The sequence below is a fragment of the Pseudophryne corroboree genome, chromosome 1 (genome assembly GCF_028390025.1).
Source record: "Pseudophryne corroboree isolate aPseCor3 chromosome 1, aPseCor3.hap2, whole genome shotgun sequence".
NCBI lineage: Eukaryota > Metazoa > Chordata > Amphibia > Anura > Myobatrachidae > Pseudophryne > Pseudophryne corroboree.
In genome coordinates, this window is record NC_086444.1 from 858,980,821 (window position 1) to 858,995,604 (window position 14,784).

The following is a 14,784-nucleotide window of genomic DNA, read 5'->3' on the forward strand; positions in this document are numbered from 1 at the left end:
GTAACCTACACCATTACTATCAGAAGCCTCAGCATAGTAGAAACTGTAATCAACGTAGCAACTTCTGAAAGCCGTTATCAATTGTGGCAGTGTCCTCAAATAAAAATAATGGGTCAGATGTATTAACCTGGAGACGGCATAAGGAAGTGATAAACCAGTGAGAAATGCCAGGTGATAAACACACCAGCCAATCAGCTCCAATATGTAAATTAACAGTTAGTAGCTGATTGCCTGGGGCGTGCATCACCTTGCATTTATCACTGGTTTATCACTTCCTAATGCCTTCTCCAGGTTAATACATCTGCCCCAATGTCTGTACGTAGTTCATATTGAGATGATTTCAACACCAGTATTTGTTCCCCATTTTTGTGATGATTAGTGTCACCATAAAGATGAAAAGCCATGACAACACAAGGAGGCTCCCCGCAGTCTGCCATGAAGCAGCATGGATGCCGCCAGAATTTCCTTCACTGCTGTTACTGTGTAGACTGGGTGAACAGATCTCTGTTGGTGAATGCAAGTAAGGTGGATATGCTACAATGGAGCGGCCCTCATATTACCATTTCTGCCTCATAAATTAATATATACTATATTTTCCAGTATTCTCATATACCGTACTCACCTTTATACTTGCCAGCAACAGATGTAGGCAATAAGGCATTATGAATTTACTAGTACAAGGCAATAGCTTCAGGTCAGAGCCTAAAATACAAAGAAGGAAAATCATCCACTATTCAAGTATTTGAGCTGCAGAACAAAATAATCTTCAGTGGTGTGGACTGTAATTTATAGGTTCTGCTACAAAACAAGTGGTTTTATTTATCTACATGCAAACTAATACAACTAGCACATTTCAAAGGGGATGTTGATGAATGGTTTTTACATTTTCTTGACAAAATATCTGTCTCTCTAAAATAGTGTGCAAGGAGGCAGCCTAGGCCTCATAGCAGCAGCACCTCCTAGGCCCCATAGCAGCAGCAGCAGCACCACCTCCTAGGCCCCATAGCAGCAGCAGCACCTCCTAGGCCCCATAGCAGCAGCAGCACCTCCTAGGCCCCATAGCAGCAGCAGCACCTCCTAGGCCCCATAGCAGCAGCAGCAGCACCTCCTAGGCCCCATAGCAGCAGCAGCACCTCCTAGGCCCCATAGCAGCAACAGAACCTCCTAGGCCCCATAGCAGCAGCAGCACTTCCTGCACCTACTATACCTATGCCATACACGCACGCAGGGTTGGTTTCCGAGTACCTGGAAACCCCCCCCTGCCCGCCGATCCATCGCGCCACTGACCGATATTTACTTATTTAGTTTGATATAGAGGAGCTCCGCAGGCCGTCTCTATCATGCGGCAGCTACCTCCTCCAATACACTGACACGCTGGGTGAATGGACAGTAGAGGGAGCTGCAGCGCACACCTCCTCTCAGCCTCAGGAAATTACCATGGAGCTTTGATGCAGAGAGCTGGCCGGGTGAGGCTCCACGGACTCTGCAACAAGCCACCAGGTGGGTGTCTCACAAGTTGGGGGGTGCTGATGGGTCTCGAGGAGGAGGAGTGGAAGGGTGTCTGATGCTGGCTGGGTCAGTGCTCAGACACTGTATTCTACTCTGCAGAAGAGTGTATCTTTAGAATCCCAGGCCTGGAGATGTGGGCAGGGGTTTTCGGGGGGGGGGGGAGGGGGGTTACTTTAATAAATAACGGTGGTTTATTTACTCTAAATGATGGTGGCTTTGTTTGATTTTTTACTTTATTGTGAAAGAGGAGTGTGTGTGACAGTGTGTCTGTGTTTGTGACATAAAATAAGATTTTACTTACCGGTAAATCTATTTCTCGTAGTCCGTAGTGGATGCTGGGGACTCCGTAAGGACCATGGGGAACAGACGGGCACCGCAGGAGACATGGGCACTTTAAGAAAGAATTTAGATTCTGGTGTGGTCTGGCTCCTCCCTCTATATCCCTCCTCCAGACCTCAGTTAGAGAAACTGTGCCCGGAAGAGCTAACAGTACAAGGAAAGGATTTTGGTAATCCAGGGCAAGATTCATACCAGCCACACCAATCACACCGTATAACTTGAGATAAACATAACCCTTATTGAAGCAATAACTATATACAAGCATTGCAGAAGAAGTCCGCACTTGGGACGGGCGCCCAGCATCCACTACGGACTACGAGAAATAGATTTACCGGTAAGTAAAATCTTATTTTCTCTAACGTCCTAGTGGATGCTGGGGACTCCGTAAGGACCATGGGGATTATACCAAAGCTCCCAAACGGGCGGGAGAGTGCGGATGACTCTGCAGCACCGATTGAGCAAACACAAGGTCCTCCTCAGCCAGGGTATCATACTTGTAGACCTTTGCAAAAGTGTTTGAACCTGACCAAGTAGCCGCTCGGCAAAGCTGTAATGCAGAGACCCCTCGGTCAGCCGCCCAAGAAGAGCCCACCTTCCTAGTGGAATGGGCCTTAACTGATTTTGGCAGCGGCAATCCAGCCGCAGAATGAGCCTGCTGAATCGTGTTACAGATCCAGCGAGCAATAGTCTGCTTTGAAGCAGGAGCACCAAGCTTGTTGGAAGCATACAGGATAAACAAAGACTCTGTTTTCCTGACCCTAGCCGTTCTGGCTACATAAACCTTCAAAGCCCTGACCACATCAAGCAACTCGGAATCCTCCAAGTCAGTAGTAGCCACAGGCACCACAATAGGTTGGTTTATATGAAAGGATGAAACCACTTTCGACAGAAATTGTGGACGGGTCCGCAATTCTGCTCTATCCGCATGGAAAACCAGATAGGGACTTTTATGTGACAAAGCCGCCAACTCTGACACACGCCTAGCCGAAGCCAAGGCTAATAGCATGACCACCTTCCACGTGAGATATTTCAACTCCACCGTTTTGAGTGGTTCAACAAGTGGGATTTCAGGAAACTCAACACCACGTTAAGATCCCAAGGTGCCACTGGAGGCACAAAAGGGGGCTGAATATGCAGCACTCCCTTTACAAACGTCTGAACGTCAGGTAGAGAAGTCCACTCCTTTTGAAAGAAAATGGATAGGACCGAAATCTGGACCTTAATGGAACCCAATTTTAGGCCCAAAGTCACTCCTGACTGTAGGAAGTGAAGGAAACGGCCCAGCTGGAATTCCTCCGTAGGGGCATTCCTGGCCTCACACCAAGCAACATATTTTCGCCATATACGGTGATAATGTTGAGCTGTCACGTCCTTCCTAGCCTTTTTCAGAGTAGGAATGACCTCCTCCGGAATGCCTTTCTCCGCTAGGATCCGGCGTTCAACCGCCATGCCGTCAAACGCAGCCACGGTAAGACTTGGAACAGACAGGGCCCCTGTTGCAACCAGTCCTGTCTTAGAGGAAGAGGCCACGGTTCCTCTGTGAGCATTTTTTGCAGATCTGGACACCAAGTCCTTCGTGGCCAATCTGGAACAATGAGTATCGTTCTCACTCCTCTTTTTCTTATTATTCTCAGCACCTTGGGTATGAGAGGAAGAGGAGGAAATACATAGACCGACTGGAACACCCACGGTGTCACCAGGGCGTCTACAGCTATCGCCTGAGGGTCTCTTGACCTGGCGCAATACCTCTGTAGTTTTTTGTTGAGGCGGGATGCCATCATGTCCACCTGTGGCAGTTCCCACCGACATGCAGTCTGTGCGAAGACTTCCTGATGAAGTCCCCACTCTCCCGGGTGGAGGTCGTGTCCCGGGATGAACACTGCTGACAGTGCGCTTACGTGATTTTCCGCCCAGCGAAGAATTCTGGCGGCTTCCGCCATTGCTTCCCTGCTCCTTGTGCCGCCTTGTCGGTTTACATGAGCCACTGCGGTGATGGTGTCTGACTGAATCAGAACCGGTTGGTCGCGAAGCAGGTTCTCCGCTTGACGTAGGGCGTTGTATACGGCCCTTAGTTCCAGGATGTTGATGTGAAGGCAAGTCTCCTGACTTGACCACAGACCTTGTAAAATTCTTCCCTGTGTGACTGCTCCCCACCCTCGGAGGCTTGCATCCGTGGTTACCAGGACCCAGTCCTGAATGCCGAATCTGCGGCCCTTGAGAAGGTGAGCACTCTGCAGCCACCACAGGAGAGACACCCTGGCCCTGGGGGATAGGGTGATTAACCGATGCATCTGAAGATGTGATCCGGACCACTTGTCCAGTAAGTCCCATTGAAAGGTCCTCGCAAGGGAATGGCCTCGTATGATGCCACCATCCTTCCCAGGACTCGAGTGCAGTGATGCACTGACACCTGTTTTGGTTTAAATAGGTTCCTGACCAGTGTCATGAGCTCCTGAGCTCTCTCTATCGGGAGATAAACCCTTTTCTGGTCTGTGTCTAGAATCATGCCTAGGAAAGGCAGACGAGCCGTAGGAACCAACTGCGACTTTGGAATATTTAGAATCCAACCGTGTTGCCGTTACACTTCCAGAGAAAGTGCTACGCTGATCAGCAACTGCTCTCTTGATCCCGCTTTTATGAGGAGATCGTCCAAGTATGGGATAATAGCGACCCCTTACTTCCGCAGGAGTACCATCATTTCCGCTATTACCTTGGTAAATATTCTCGGTGCCGTGGAGAGACCAAACGGAAACGTCTGAAATTGGGAATGACAATCCTGTACCACAAATCTGAGGTACGCCTGATGAGGTGGATAAATGGTGACATGACGGTATGCATCCTTTATGTACAGAGCCACCATAAAATCCCCCCCTTCCAGGCTTGCGACGACCGCTCTCAGCGATTCCATCTTGAACTTGAACCTTTTCAGGTATATGTTCAGGGATTTTAAATTCAATATGGGTCTGACCGAACCGTCCGGTTTTGGGACTACAACATGGTCGAATAATAACCCCCTCCTTGTTGAAGGAGGGGCACCTTGACCACCACCTGTTGAAGATACTCTCGTGGGGGGAAGCCGGCAGGGCCCTCGGTGAGGGGGCATCTCCTCGAAGTCCAACTTGTATCTCTGAGACACAATATCTATTGCCCAGGGATCCAACAGGGAGTGAACCCACTTGTGGCTGAAATTTCGAAGACGTGCCCCCACCGGGCCTAGCTCCGCCTGCGGTGGATTTTGCAGAGGCCGGGGAGGACTTCTGTTCCTGGGAACTAGCTGTGTTGTGCAGCTTCTTTCCTCTGCCCCTGCCTCTGGCAAGAAAGGGACGCACATCGGACTTTCTTGTTTCTTTGTGATCGAAAGGACTGCATTTGATAATGTTGTGCTTTCCTAGGCTGTGCGGGAATATAAGGCAAAAGATCAGAATTACCAGCCATAGCTGTGGAGACCAGGCCCGAGATCCCTTCTCCACATAATCCTCAGCCTTGTAAGGTAAACCTTCCATATGCCTCTTAAGTCGGCATCACCTGTCCATTGCATGTTCCACAGGACACGTCAAGCAGAAATCGACATAGCGTTGACTCTAGAACCCAGTAGTCTAATGTCTCTTTGGGCATGTTATATATATATATATATATATATATATATATATATATCTCTAAGACAGCATCTTTTTTTATATATATATATATATATATATATATATATATATATATATATACATACATACACACACACATACATATATATATATACACTTACACATACTAGGGTCTCAATCTCTGCTGATAAGGTATCTGTCCACGCTGCTACAGTGCTATAAACCCATGCCGACACAATCGCCGGTCTGAGTAGTGTACCAGAATGCGTGTAAATGGACTTCAAAGTACTTTTACTGCATGCTATCTGCAGGATCCCTGAGGATAGCTGTTAAGTCAGCGCTACCTTTTGGGCAAACGTGACACCCTAGGGGAAGATTCCCATCGTATCCTGGCCCTAGTAGGGAAAGGATACTCCCTGAGAATTCTTTGTGGGAAACTGCAGTCTCTTGTCTGGAGATTCCCGCTCTTTTTCTTCATGAGAGGAGGGAAATTTACCTCAGCTTTCTTCCCCTTAAACGTGTACCCTTGTGTCAGGGACAGATGAGTCATCAGTGATATGCAAAACATTTTTTATTACAATAATCATATATTGAATACTTTCCTGCCATTTTGGCTGTAACTTTGCATTATCGTAGTCGACACTGGAGTCAGACTCCGTGTCGATATCAGTGTCTATTATTTTGGATAGTGAGCATTGAGAGACTCTGAAGGTCTCTGCGACATAGGGACAGACATGGGTAGATTCCCCGTCTGTTCTGTAATCTTTTGTGCAATAAATTTACCTTAGCACTTAATTTCACATATCCAAACAGGTGTCGGCGTTGTCGACGGAGACACCACTCACACACACATTTGCTCCATCTCCTCCTTAGGGGAGCCTTTTACCTCAGACATGTCGACACACACGTACCGACACACCACACACTCAGGGAATGCTCATCTGAAGACAATTCCCCCACAAGGCCCTTTGGAGAGACAGAGAGAGAGTATGCCAGCACACACCCCAGCGCTATAAACCCAGGAATAACACAGTAACTTAATGTTAACCCAGTAGCTGCTGTTTATATTGATTTTTGCGCCTAATTATGTGCCCCCCCCTCTCTTTTTACCCTCTTCTACGTGTATCTGCAGGGGAGAGCATGGGGAGCTTCCTCTCAGCGGAGCTGTGGAGAAAAAATGGCGCAGGTGAGTGCTGAGGAAGAAGCCCCGCCCCCTCGACGGCGGGCTTCTGTCCCGCTTAAATATACATTTTCTTGGCGGGGGCTCATACATATATACAGTGCCCAACTGTATATATGTGTACTTTTGCCAAAGGAGGTCCATATGCTGCCCAGGGCGCCCCCCCCTGCGCCCTGCATCCTTACAGTGACCGGAGTATGTGAGGTGTGTGGGAGCAATGGCGCACAGCTGCAGAGTCTTCTGCCACCGATTTCGAAGTCTTCTTGCTTCTCATACTCACCCGGCTTCTGTCTTCCAGCTCTGCGAGGGGGACGGCGGCGCGGCTCTGGGATCGGACGACGAGGGTGAGATCCTGTGTACGATCCCTCTGGAGCTAATGGTGTCCAGTAGCCTAAGAAGCAGGACCTAGCTTCAGAGAGTAGGGCTGCTTCTCTCCCCTCTAACAAAATACTTTCTCACAGCAAGCTCAGGAGAGCTCACTGAACAGCACCCAGCTCGTCCGGGCAGTCTCAAACTGAGGTCTGGAGGAGGGACATAGAGGGAGGAGCCAGAGCACACCAGAATCTAAATTCTTTCTTAAAGTGCCCATGTCTCCTGCGGAGCCCGTCTGTTCCCCATGGTCCTTACGGAGTCCCCAGCATCCACTAGGACGTTAGAGAAATGTATATTTACTGCATATACTGTAGCTGTGTGTGTGTCTACACTTATGACATTCAGGTGTGCTATATAAAGCTATATGTGAGTGTGTTTGTGACATACATGTGTGCGTATATTTTATATTATATATATATATATATATATACACACACACATACATACACACCGTATATAGGAGTGCACCCTAACAAGCGAAGGCTGGTGCTACCAAGGGAGTGGTGTGTGTGTGTGTGTGTATATATATATATATATATATATATATATATATATATATATATATATATACATACATACATACATACATATACATACACACACACACACACACATATACATATCCATACACACACACAGCCGGCACTCCTTGGTCTGGAATCGTGGACACACTCACATATATATATATATATATATATATATATATATATATATATATATATCGATAGATAGATAGATAGATAAAACCCCCACCCCCCTGTAAAAATCCTGCGTTTGCCCCTGTATAGAACTGAATAGAGTCAGCACAGAATACCCACTGATCACATCTGACAATCCCATGGATTCTGGTGCGGTGTCTTTGAAAACAATGACACTACGCAGACATACCTTTTCGAAATTTAGTTTTCACTTTTGACTGTTCTTCTCTTGTCCTGGAAACCTCATGTGGAGGAGGCACAATAAAGGTCATTAGCTCCAGGACTTTCTCACATGTCAGCTGAAAAAAATAAATGATAAAAATTTAGTTTTTTTTTTTTCTTTAAGTGACTGTTTGTACATACAGATGTGTCCTCTTACATCTTTGCTCTGTCTGCTATAAGTTGTGTTACACACGTGCCACGTGACTCGGTAGCGCCAAGCTTCTTTTTGAGATTTTTTCAGTGAAAATGTGTCTTTGATGCAATGTAATGCAATAAGACGCACAAGCAGCTTCTGATGATATGCAGCATGTCTATATTCTGTGTGTGGCTAAGGGGTATATTCAATTAGGGTCGGATCCATTCCGACATGCATTTGTCGGAATGGATCCGACAACCCCTATTCAATCTCATCTCAATTCGACTTTTAAAAAGTCGAATTGAGATGAGGGACCCAGAGGAGGAGGAGAAGGGGGCGACCAGAGGGGGGGGCCGCAGGCAGATGGAGGATATCTGCGCTGCAGGAGGATGTCACACAGCCGCCCGACCTCACGGCAGTGTCCACCCGGCTCCAGCAAGCGTGACCTCACTTGCTGGAGCCAGGTGGACGCTGCCGTGAGCGGCGCGGCTGTGCAACATCCTCCTGCAGCGCTGTGCTGTAGCGCTGATCTCCCCTGTATGCCCGTGGCTGTCCCCCGTCTCCCTGCGGCTCTCCCCCCTCTCCTCCTCTGGGTCTCACATCTCAGTCCGACATTTTTTTATGTCGGACTGAGATGGTCGAAAAGGGGGCCAAAACGGCCCCGTTTTCGACACAAGCACGTGGATCGGCAGCTATTCCGCCGATCCACGTGCTTTTCGACAAGTCGAATTCCTCGACTTGTCGAATATATTGAATAGGTTGGAACCCCTTCCGACCTAGAAAAAAGTAGAAAACTGCAGTCTTTTCGACGTCAACTGAATATACCCCTAAGACTGTATTTGCATGCAAAAAGCTATGCTACTGTGTTTTCCTAATAAACACTAATGTGGAATTTCGGATGCAGATACAGCTGTTGCATTTTCATGGGGGGTGGGGGGGAATCGCCAATGAAAAGATGCTCAGCACTACCAAGTCCCGACGCGTCATGGCGTGACTTGAAGGACTGTTTGGCGTGACTGCAGCAAGGATGTAAGAGGGCACAACTGTAATCTTTGAGGCTAAGAATGATAGTGTGAATAGTTCTAACTTTACATTACAAAATTAAAGGGTCATAATTATGTACAGTTTTAAGTAAACAAACACTAATGTTTCACAGATAAAATGTTCGGTTAGCCCAGTAGTGTCCCATTACCTTGTACTCTCCGAGGGCAAAGTGACAAGCCGCAAGCTGGATCAGAGACCGCTGCTGCTCTAGGGTTCCCTGGCTCATCATCTGCTGTGGTGGTGAGAGGGGTCCCTGCAGAGCTGCCATGAGGTGAAGGCTATTTATCGCTTTCTTATGTTGCCCCTTTTATAAGAAAAGCACATAACAAACATCAACCTCCAGTCACTAGGTCTATGTGGACTTCTACATATCTACTGGCCCACTAGTAACACACAGTCACAGGGAATCATTCTAGCTAAAACAGACTTGTTTCAGTCTATACAAACAGCAGAACTACTACACCTGTGATCACCATAATCAGACACAGTAGGTTCTATAGGGCAATTCAATGTTCGGCAATGTGTGCAAATTTGCACATTGATGACAATTACAAGTACAATATTCTTGCGCATCTTTAGGGGGCTGCAAAGGTAAATCTGCGTTGTCTGTGAGCTACAGGAGAAATGATCAGCACCAGCAACTCACAGATATAACTGCCCCCTATAATGGTTTTACTAGATTTAGAAAACACATTAAAAAAAAATAACGATATATGTACATTTGTGGCTGCTGAATTAGCATTCTGAAGACATGCATTATCTGTAGCTCTACAACTAGAACCTGCCTACCTGATAGATAACCATATCTGTGAGGAATATCCTTAGCCAGAGCCAGGTGTCTGTCTTCCATGGTAAGCAAATCCTGGAGAACTCTACACATTCAGAGCAAAACAGAGAGGAGATAGCACTTATAAAATGGGAGACTAGGGTGGTATAACACAGATTACGATTTTGTGTTTAATAAATGCACAGTAGTACATTAAGTAGACAATTTTCAGTAGTTTATGCTTAAAAAGAGGATCAATCACCAAAAACAGACATAGGGGTATATGCAATTGCGGTCGAATTCCCGAAATTGTCGAAAAACTGGACTTTTTCGCCCCCAAAAAAATATCGACAATGCAATTCAGTACTTTCCATCAAAAAAACGGACTTTCAAAATTCGACTTTTTGAAATTCGACATTTGTCAAATTCGACATTTCTGCAATGGTACAAATGCGGCAATTCGCCAAAAGTATATTCAATTGAAGTTTGGAAATTCGACAACAGTGCTTTCAGACAGTAAATTCGTCATTTTCAATCCGCCACATTTTGGTGGGGGAATCTAATAAAAAAAATTTAAAACATGTTTTTTTTGGTGTTTTTTTTATTGGTAATAGCATATCTATTTATATTAGAAGGGATTAGGTACTTGGTTTGTCTATTTTGGAGGCACAAGTATTATTTATATATTTTTAAAAATATTATTTTATTGTTTTAATTTTTTTTTTAAATGGAATGGTAAAATCCCGAAAAAAAAATGGCGTGGGGTCCCCCCTCCAAAGCATAACCAGCCTCGGGCTCTTCGAGCCGGTCCTGGTTCTAAAAATCCGGGGGGAAAAATGACAGGGGATCCCCCGTATTTTTAAAACCAGCACCGGGCTCTGCGCCTGGTGCTGGTGCAAAAAATACGGGGGACAAAAAGAGTAGGGGTACCCCATATTTTTTACATCAGCATCGGGCTCCACTAGCTGGACAGATAATGCCACAGCCGGGGGTCACTTTTATACAGCGCCCTGCGGCCGTGGCATTAAATATCCAACTAGTCACCCCTGGCCTGGGTACCCTGGGGGAGTGGGGACCCCTTCAATCAAGGGGTTTCCCCCCCCAGCCACCCAAGGGCCAGGGGTGAAGCCCGAGGCTGTCCCCCCCATCCAAGGGCTGCCGATGGGGGGCTGATAGCCTTTGGAAAAATGAAAGAATATTGTTTTTTCCAGTAGTACTACAAGTCCCAGCAAGCCTCCCCCGCAAGCTGGTACTCGGAGAACCACAAGTACCAGCATGCGGGAGAAAAACGGGCCCGCTGGTACCTATAGTTCTACTGGAAAAAAAAACACCCAAATAAAAACAGGACACGCACACCTTGAAAGTACAACTTTATTTCACACCTGCCGACACACACATACTTACCTATGTTGACACGACGTTCGGTCCACTTGTCCAAGTAAAATCCGGGGTACCTGTGAATAAAATTATACTCACCTGATCCAGTGTCCAGGTTATAATCCACGTACTTGGCAAAACAACAAAACGGCAACCCGGACCAAACGGACTGAAAGGGGTCCCATGTTTACACATGGGACCCCTTTCCACGAATGCAGAGACCCCCCCCCCCCCCCCCCCCGTGACTGCTGTCACAGAAAGGTCTCTTCAGCCAATCAGCGAGCGCAACGTCCTGGCACTCTGCTGATTGGCTGTATGCGCGTCTGCTGTCAGACAGCGCATCGCAAAGCCTCTCCATTATATTCAATGGTGGGAACTTTGCGTCAGCGGTGAGGTCACCGGTAACCCCACCGCTACCCGCAAAGTTCCCACCATTGAAACTAATGGAGGGAGCTGTGCGATGCGCTGTCTGACAGCAGACGCGCATACAGCCAATCAGTTGAGTGCCACGAAGTAGCGCTTCCTGATTGGCTGAAGGGACCTTCTGTGACAGCAGTCACGTGGGGTCCCGGCATTTCAGTCCGTTTGGTCCGGGTTGCCGTTTTGCCAAGTACGTGGATATAACCTGGACACTGGATTGAGGCGAGTATAATTTTATTCACAGGTACCCCGGATTCTTCAGTGACGAGGGGGGCGTGGCAGTCGGCGGGTCAACATAGGTAAGTATGTGTGTGTCGGCATGTATGAAATAAAGTTGTACTTTCACGGTGTGTGTCTCCTGTTTTTATTTGGGTATTTTTTTTTTTTTTAGTAGAACTACAGGTACCAGCGGGCCCGTTTTTCTCCCGCATGCTGGTACTTGTGGTTCTCCAAGTACCAGCTTGCGGGGGAGGCTTGCTGGGACTTGTAGTACTACTGGAAAAAAACAATATTCTTTCATTTTTCCAAAGGCTATCAGCCCCCCATCCGCAGCCCTTGGATGGGGGGGACAGCATCGGGCTTCACCCCTGGCCCTTGGGTGGCTGGGGGGGGGGGACCCCTTGATTGAAGGGGTCCCCACTCCCCCAGGGTACCCCGGCCAGGGGTGACTAGTTGGATATTTAATGCCACGGCCGCAGGGCGCTGTATAAAAGTGACCCCGGCTGTGGCATTATCTGTCCAGCTAGTGGAGCCCGATGCTGGTGTAAAAAATACGGGGGACCCCTACTCTTTTTGTCCCCCGTATTTTTTGCACCAGGCGCAGAGCCCGGTGCTGGTTTTAAAAATACGGGGGATCCCATGACATTTTTCCCCCCGGATTTTTAGAACCAGGACCGGCTCGAAGAGCCCGAGGCTGGTTATGCTTTGGAGGGGGGACCCCACGCCATTTTTTTCCGTGTTTTTTCCCGTTTTTCCCCGTTTTTTAAAAATCGGAACAAAATCCGTCAAATCGTCCGTTTTTCGTCAGCGGGACTGTCGAATCCGTTTTTTATTGAATATGGTCAATTTCGGCACCCACTTGCCGAAATTAGACGGTCGAATTGTGTCGAATTAAAAAACGGCCGAAAAATTGCCGCGATTTGCCGCTAATTGCATATACCCCATAAGATTACGAGCTTTAAAATAATCAAACATACTTACGGAGAGAACAAGACACTCCAAATAAAATGTAGCAACACACCACACTCAGAGTAATGTTTAGTAAAAGATGCAGTGGCATTAGCTTCTAAGCTACCGGCATTTTATGTGTTGTGGAAGCACTAGCATATCATCTAACAGCATCTAAGTGTTGAGACATCTCATTTAACGGCATCTTCATGTTGGGGAAACACTAGCAGCTCATCCCACTATGTTCCTGTGTGGCGTTTGTATATTCTCCCCATACTCGCATGGGTGTCCTCCCACAATCCAAAAATATACTGGTGTGGCTCCAGACTATCTGCTGTCAAAGTCCTTATTTCTACAGGGGAGATGTATTACAGCGGAACATATCATGCGCATATAGTGTTTCTTGCTTCACATCGGTAAAGTGCAGGAAGGAACCCCCAACAAGATGTATTATCTCATTTGCCGGAGTGGGGTTGTGAAAACTCCACCCCTCTGGCGATTCTCGCTAGAGCGCACAGACCACCAGCTTAGTTCTGATACGCTGTCTCTCTCCTGCCAGCCGGCTCCACTGGGCATGCACTAATATCGAGAGGTCTCCCGCGCAGCCTGGAGCCGGCAGCCAGGGACGGAGCTGTTCCTGCTATGGTGTATGGGCAACGACATCTGCAGCTGTCGAAATCGATAGTTGCAGTCGTTGGAAAGTCAGTCATACATTGCCCGGCATATTGGCGCACTATCTTGTCGATAGCAGTGCTGGTAATTATTGCATAACATGCGCCAATACCACTTCTCCCCCATACTGACTAATAATACATCTACCCCTGTTTCTCTCTAATGGCATCTTAATGTTGCAGCAGCTCTAGCAGCTCATCTAATGGCATCACAGTGTTTTGGCAGCATTAGGATCTTGTAATTGGTAAATATACCAATGATTTAAACCAGGGGTGGCCAGACTTTTAGGACCTGGAATCTACTTTTTGTTCACTTACTTACCAGTGATCTACTGGCATCAAATAACACTAATAACAACGCTCACATTTAAAAAATAAGAATTTACTTACCGATAATTCTATTTCTCATAGTCCGTAGTGGATGCTGGGGACTCCGTAAGGACCATGGGGAATAGCGGCTCCGCAGGAGACTGGGCACATCTAAAGAAAGCTTTAGGACTATCTGGTGTGCACTGGCTCCTCCCCCTATGACCCTCCTCCAAGCCTCAGTTAGGATACTGTGCCCGGACGAGCGTACACAATAAGGAAGGATTTTGAATCCCGGGTAAGACTCATACCAGCCACACCAATCACACCGTACAACTTGTGATCTGAACCCAGTTAACAGCATGATAACAGAGGAGCCTCTAGAAAAGATGGCTCACTACAGCAATAACCCGATTTTTTGGTAACAATAACTATGTACCAGTATTGCAGACAATCCGCACTTGGGATGGGCGCCCAGCATCCACTACGGACTATGAGAAATAGAATTATCGGTAAGTAAATTCTTATTTTCTCTAACGTCCTAAGTGGATGCTGGGGACTCCGTAAGGACCATGGGGATTATACCAAAGCTCCCAAACGGGCGGGAGAGTGCGGATGACTCTGCAGCACCAAATGAGAGAACTCCAGGTCCTCCTCAGCCAGGATATCAATTTTGTAGAATTTTACAAACGTATTTGCTCCTGACCAAGTAGCTGCTCGGCAAAGTTGTAAAGCCGAGACCCCTCGGGCAGCCGCCCAAGATGAGCCCACCTTCCTTGTGGAGTGGGCATTTACAGATTTTTGGCTGTGGCAGGCCTGCCACAGAATGTGCAAGCTGAATTGTACTACAAATCCAACGAGCAATAGTCTGCTTAGAAGCAGGAGCACCCAGCTTGTTGGGTGCATACAGGATAAACAGCGAGTCAGATTTCCTGACTCCAGCCGTCCTGGAAACATATATTTTCAGGGCCCTGACAA

At 47.2% G+C, this 14,784-nt stretch overlaps 1 protein-coding gene across 2 annotated transcripts in view; it reads right to left on the reverse strand.

The window, feature by feature from the left end:
• The window catches only part of INTS10 (integrator complex subunit 10), a 160,921-nt gene that overhangs the window by 13,761 nt on the left and 132,376 nt on the right, over positions 1-14,784 (reverse strand). For both annotated transcript variants that reach the window (XM_063919980.1, XM_063919981.1), the window contains exons 11-14: positions 9,889-9,971; positions 9,248-9,403; positions 7,888-7,996; positions 623-702 (exon numbers count right to left, since the gene is read on the reverse strand). In XM_063919980.1, the coding sequence (XP_063776050.1) occupies positions 623-702; positions 7,888-7,996; positions 9,248-9,403; positions 9,889-9,971 (428 nt within the window). The remainder of the gene's footprint in view (positions 1-622; positions 703-7,887; positions 7,997-9,247; positions 9,404-9,888; positions 9,972-14,784) is intronic.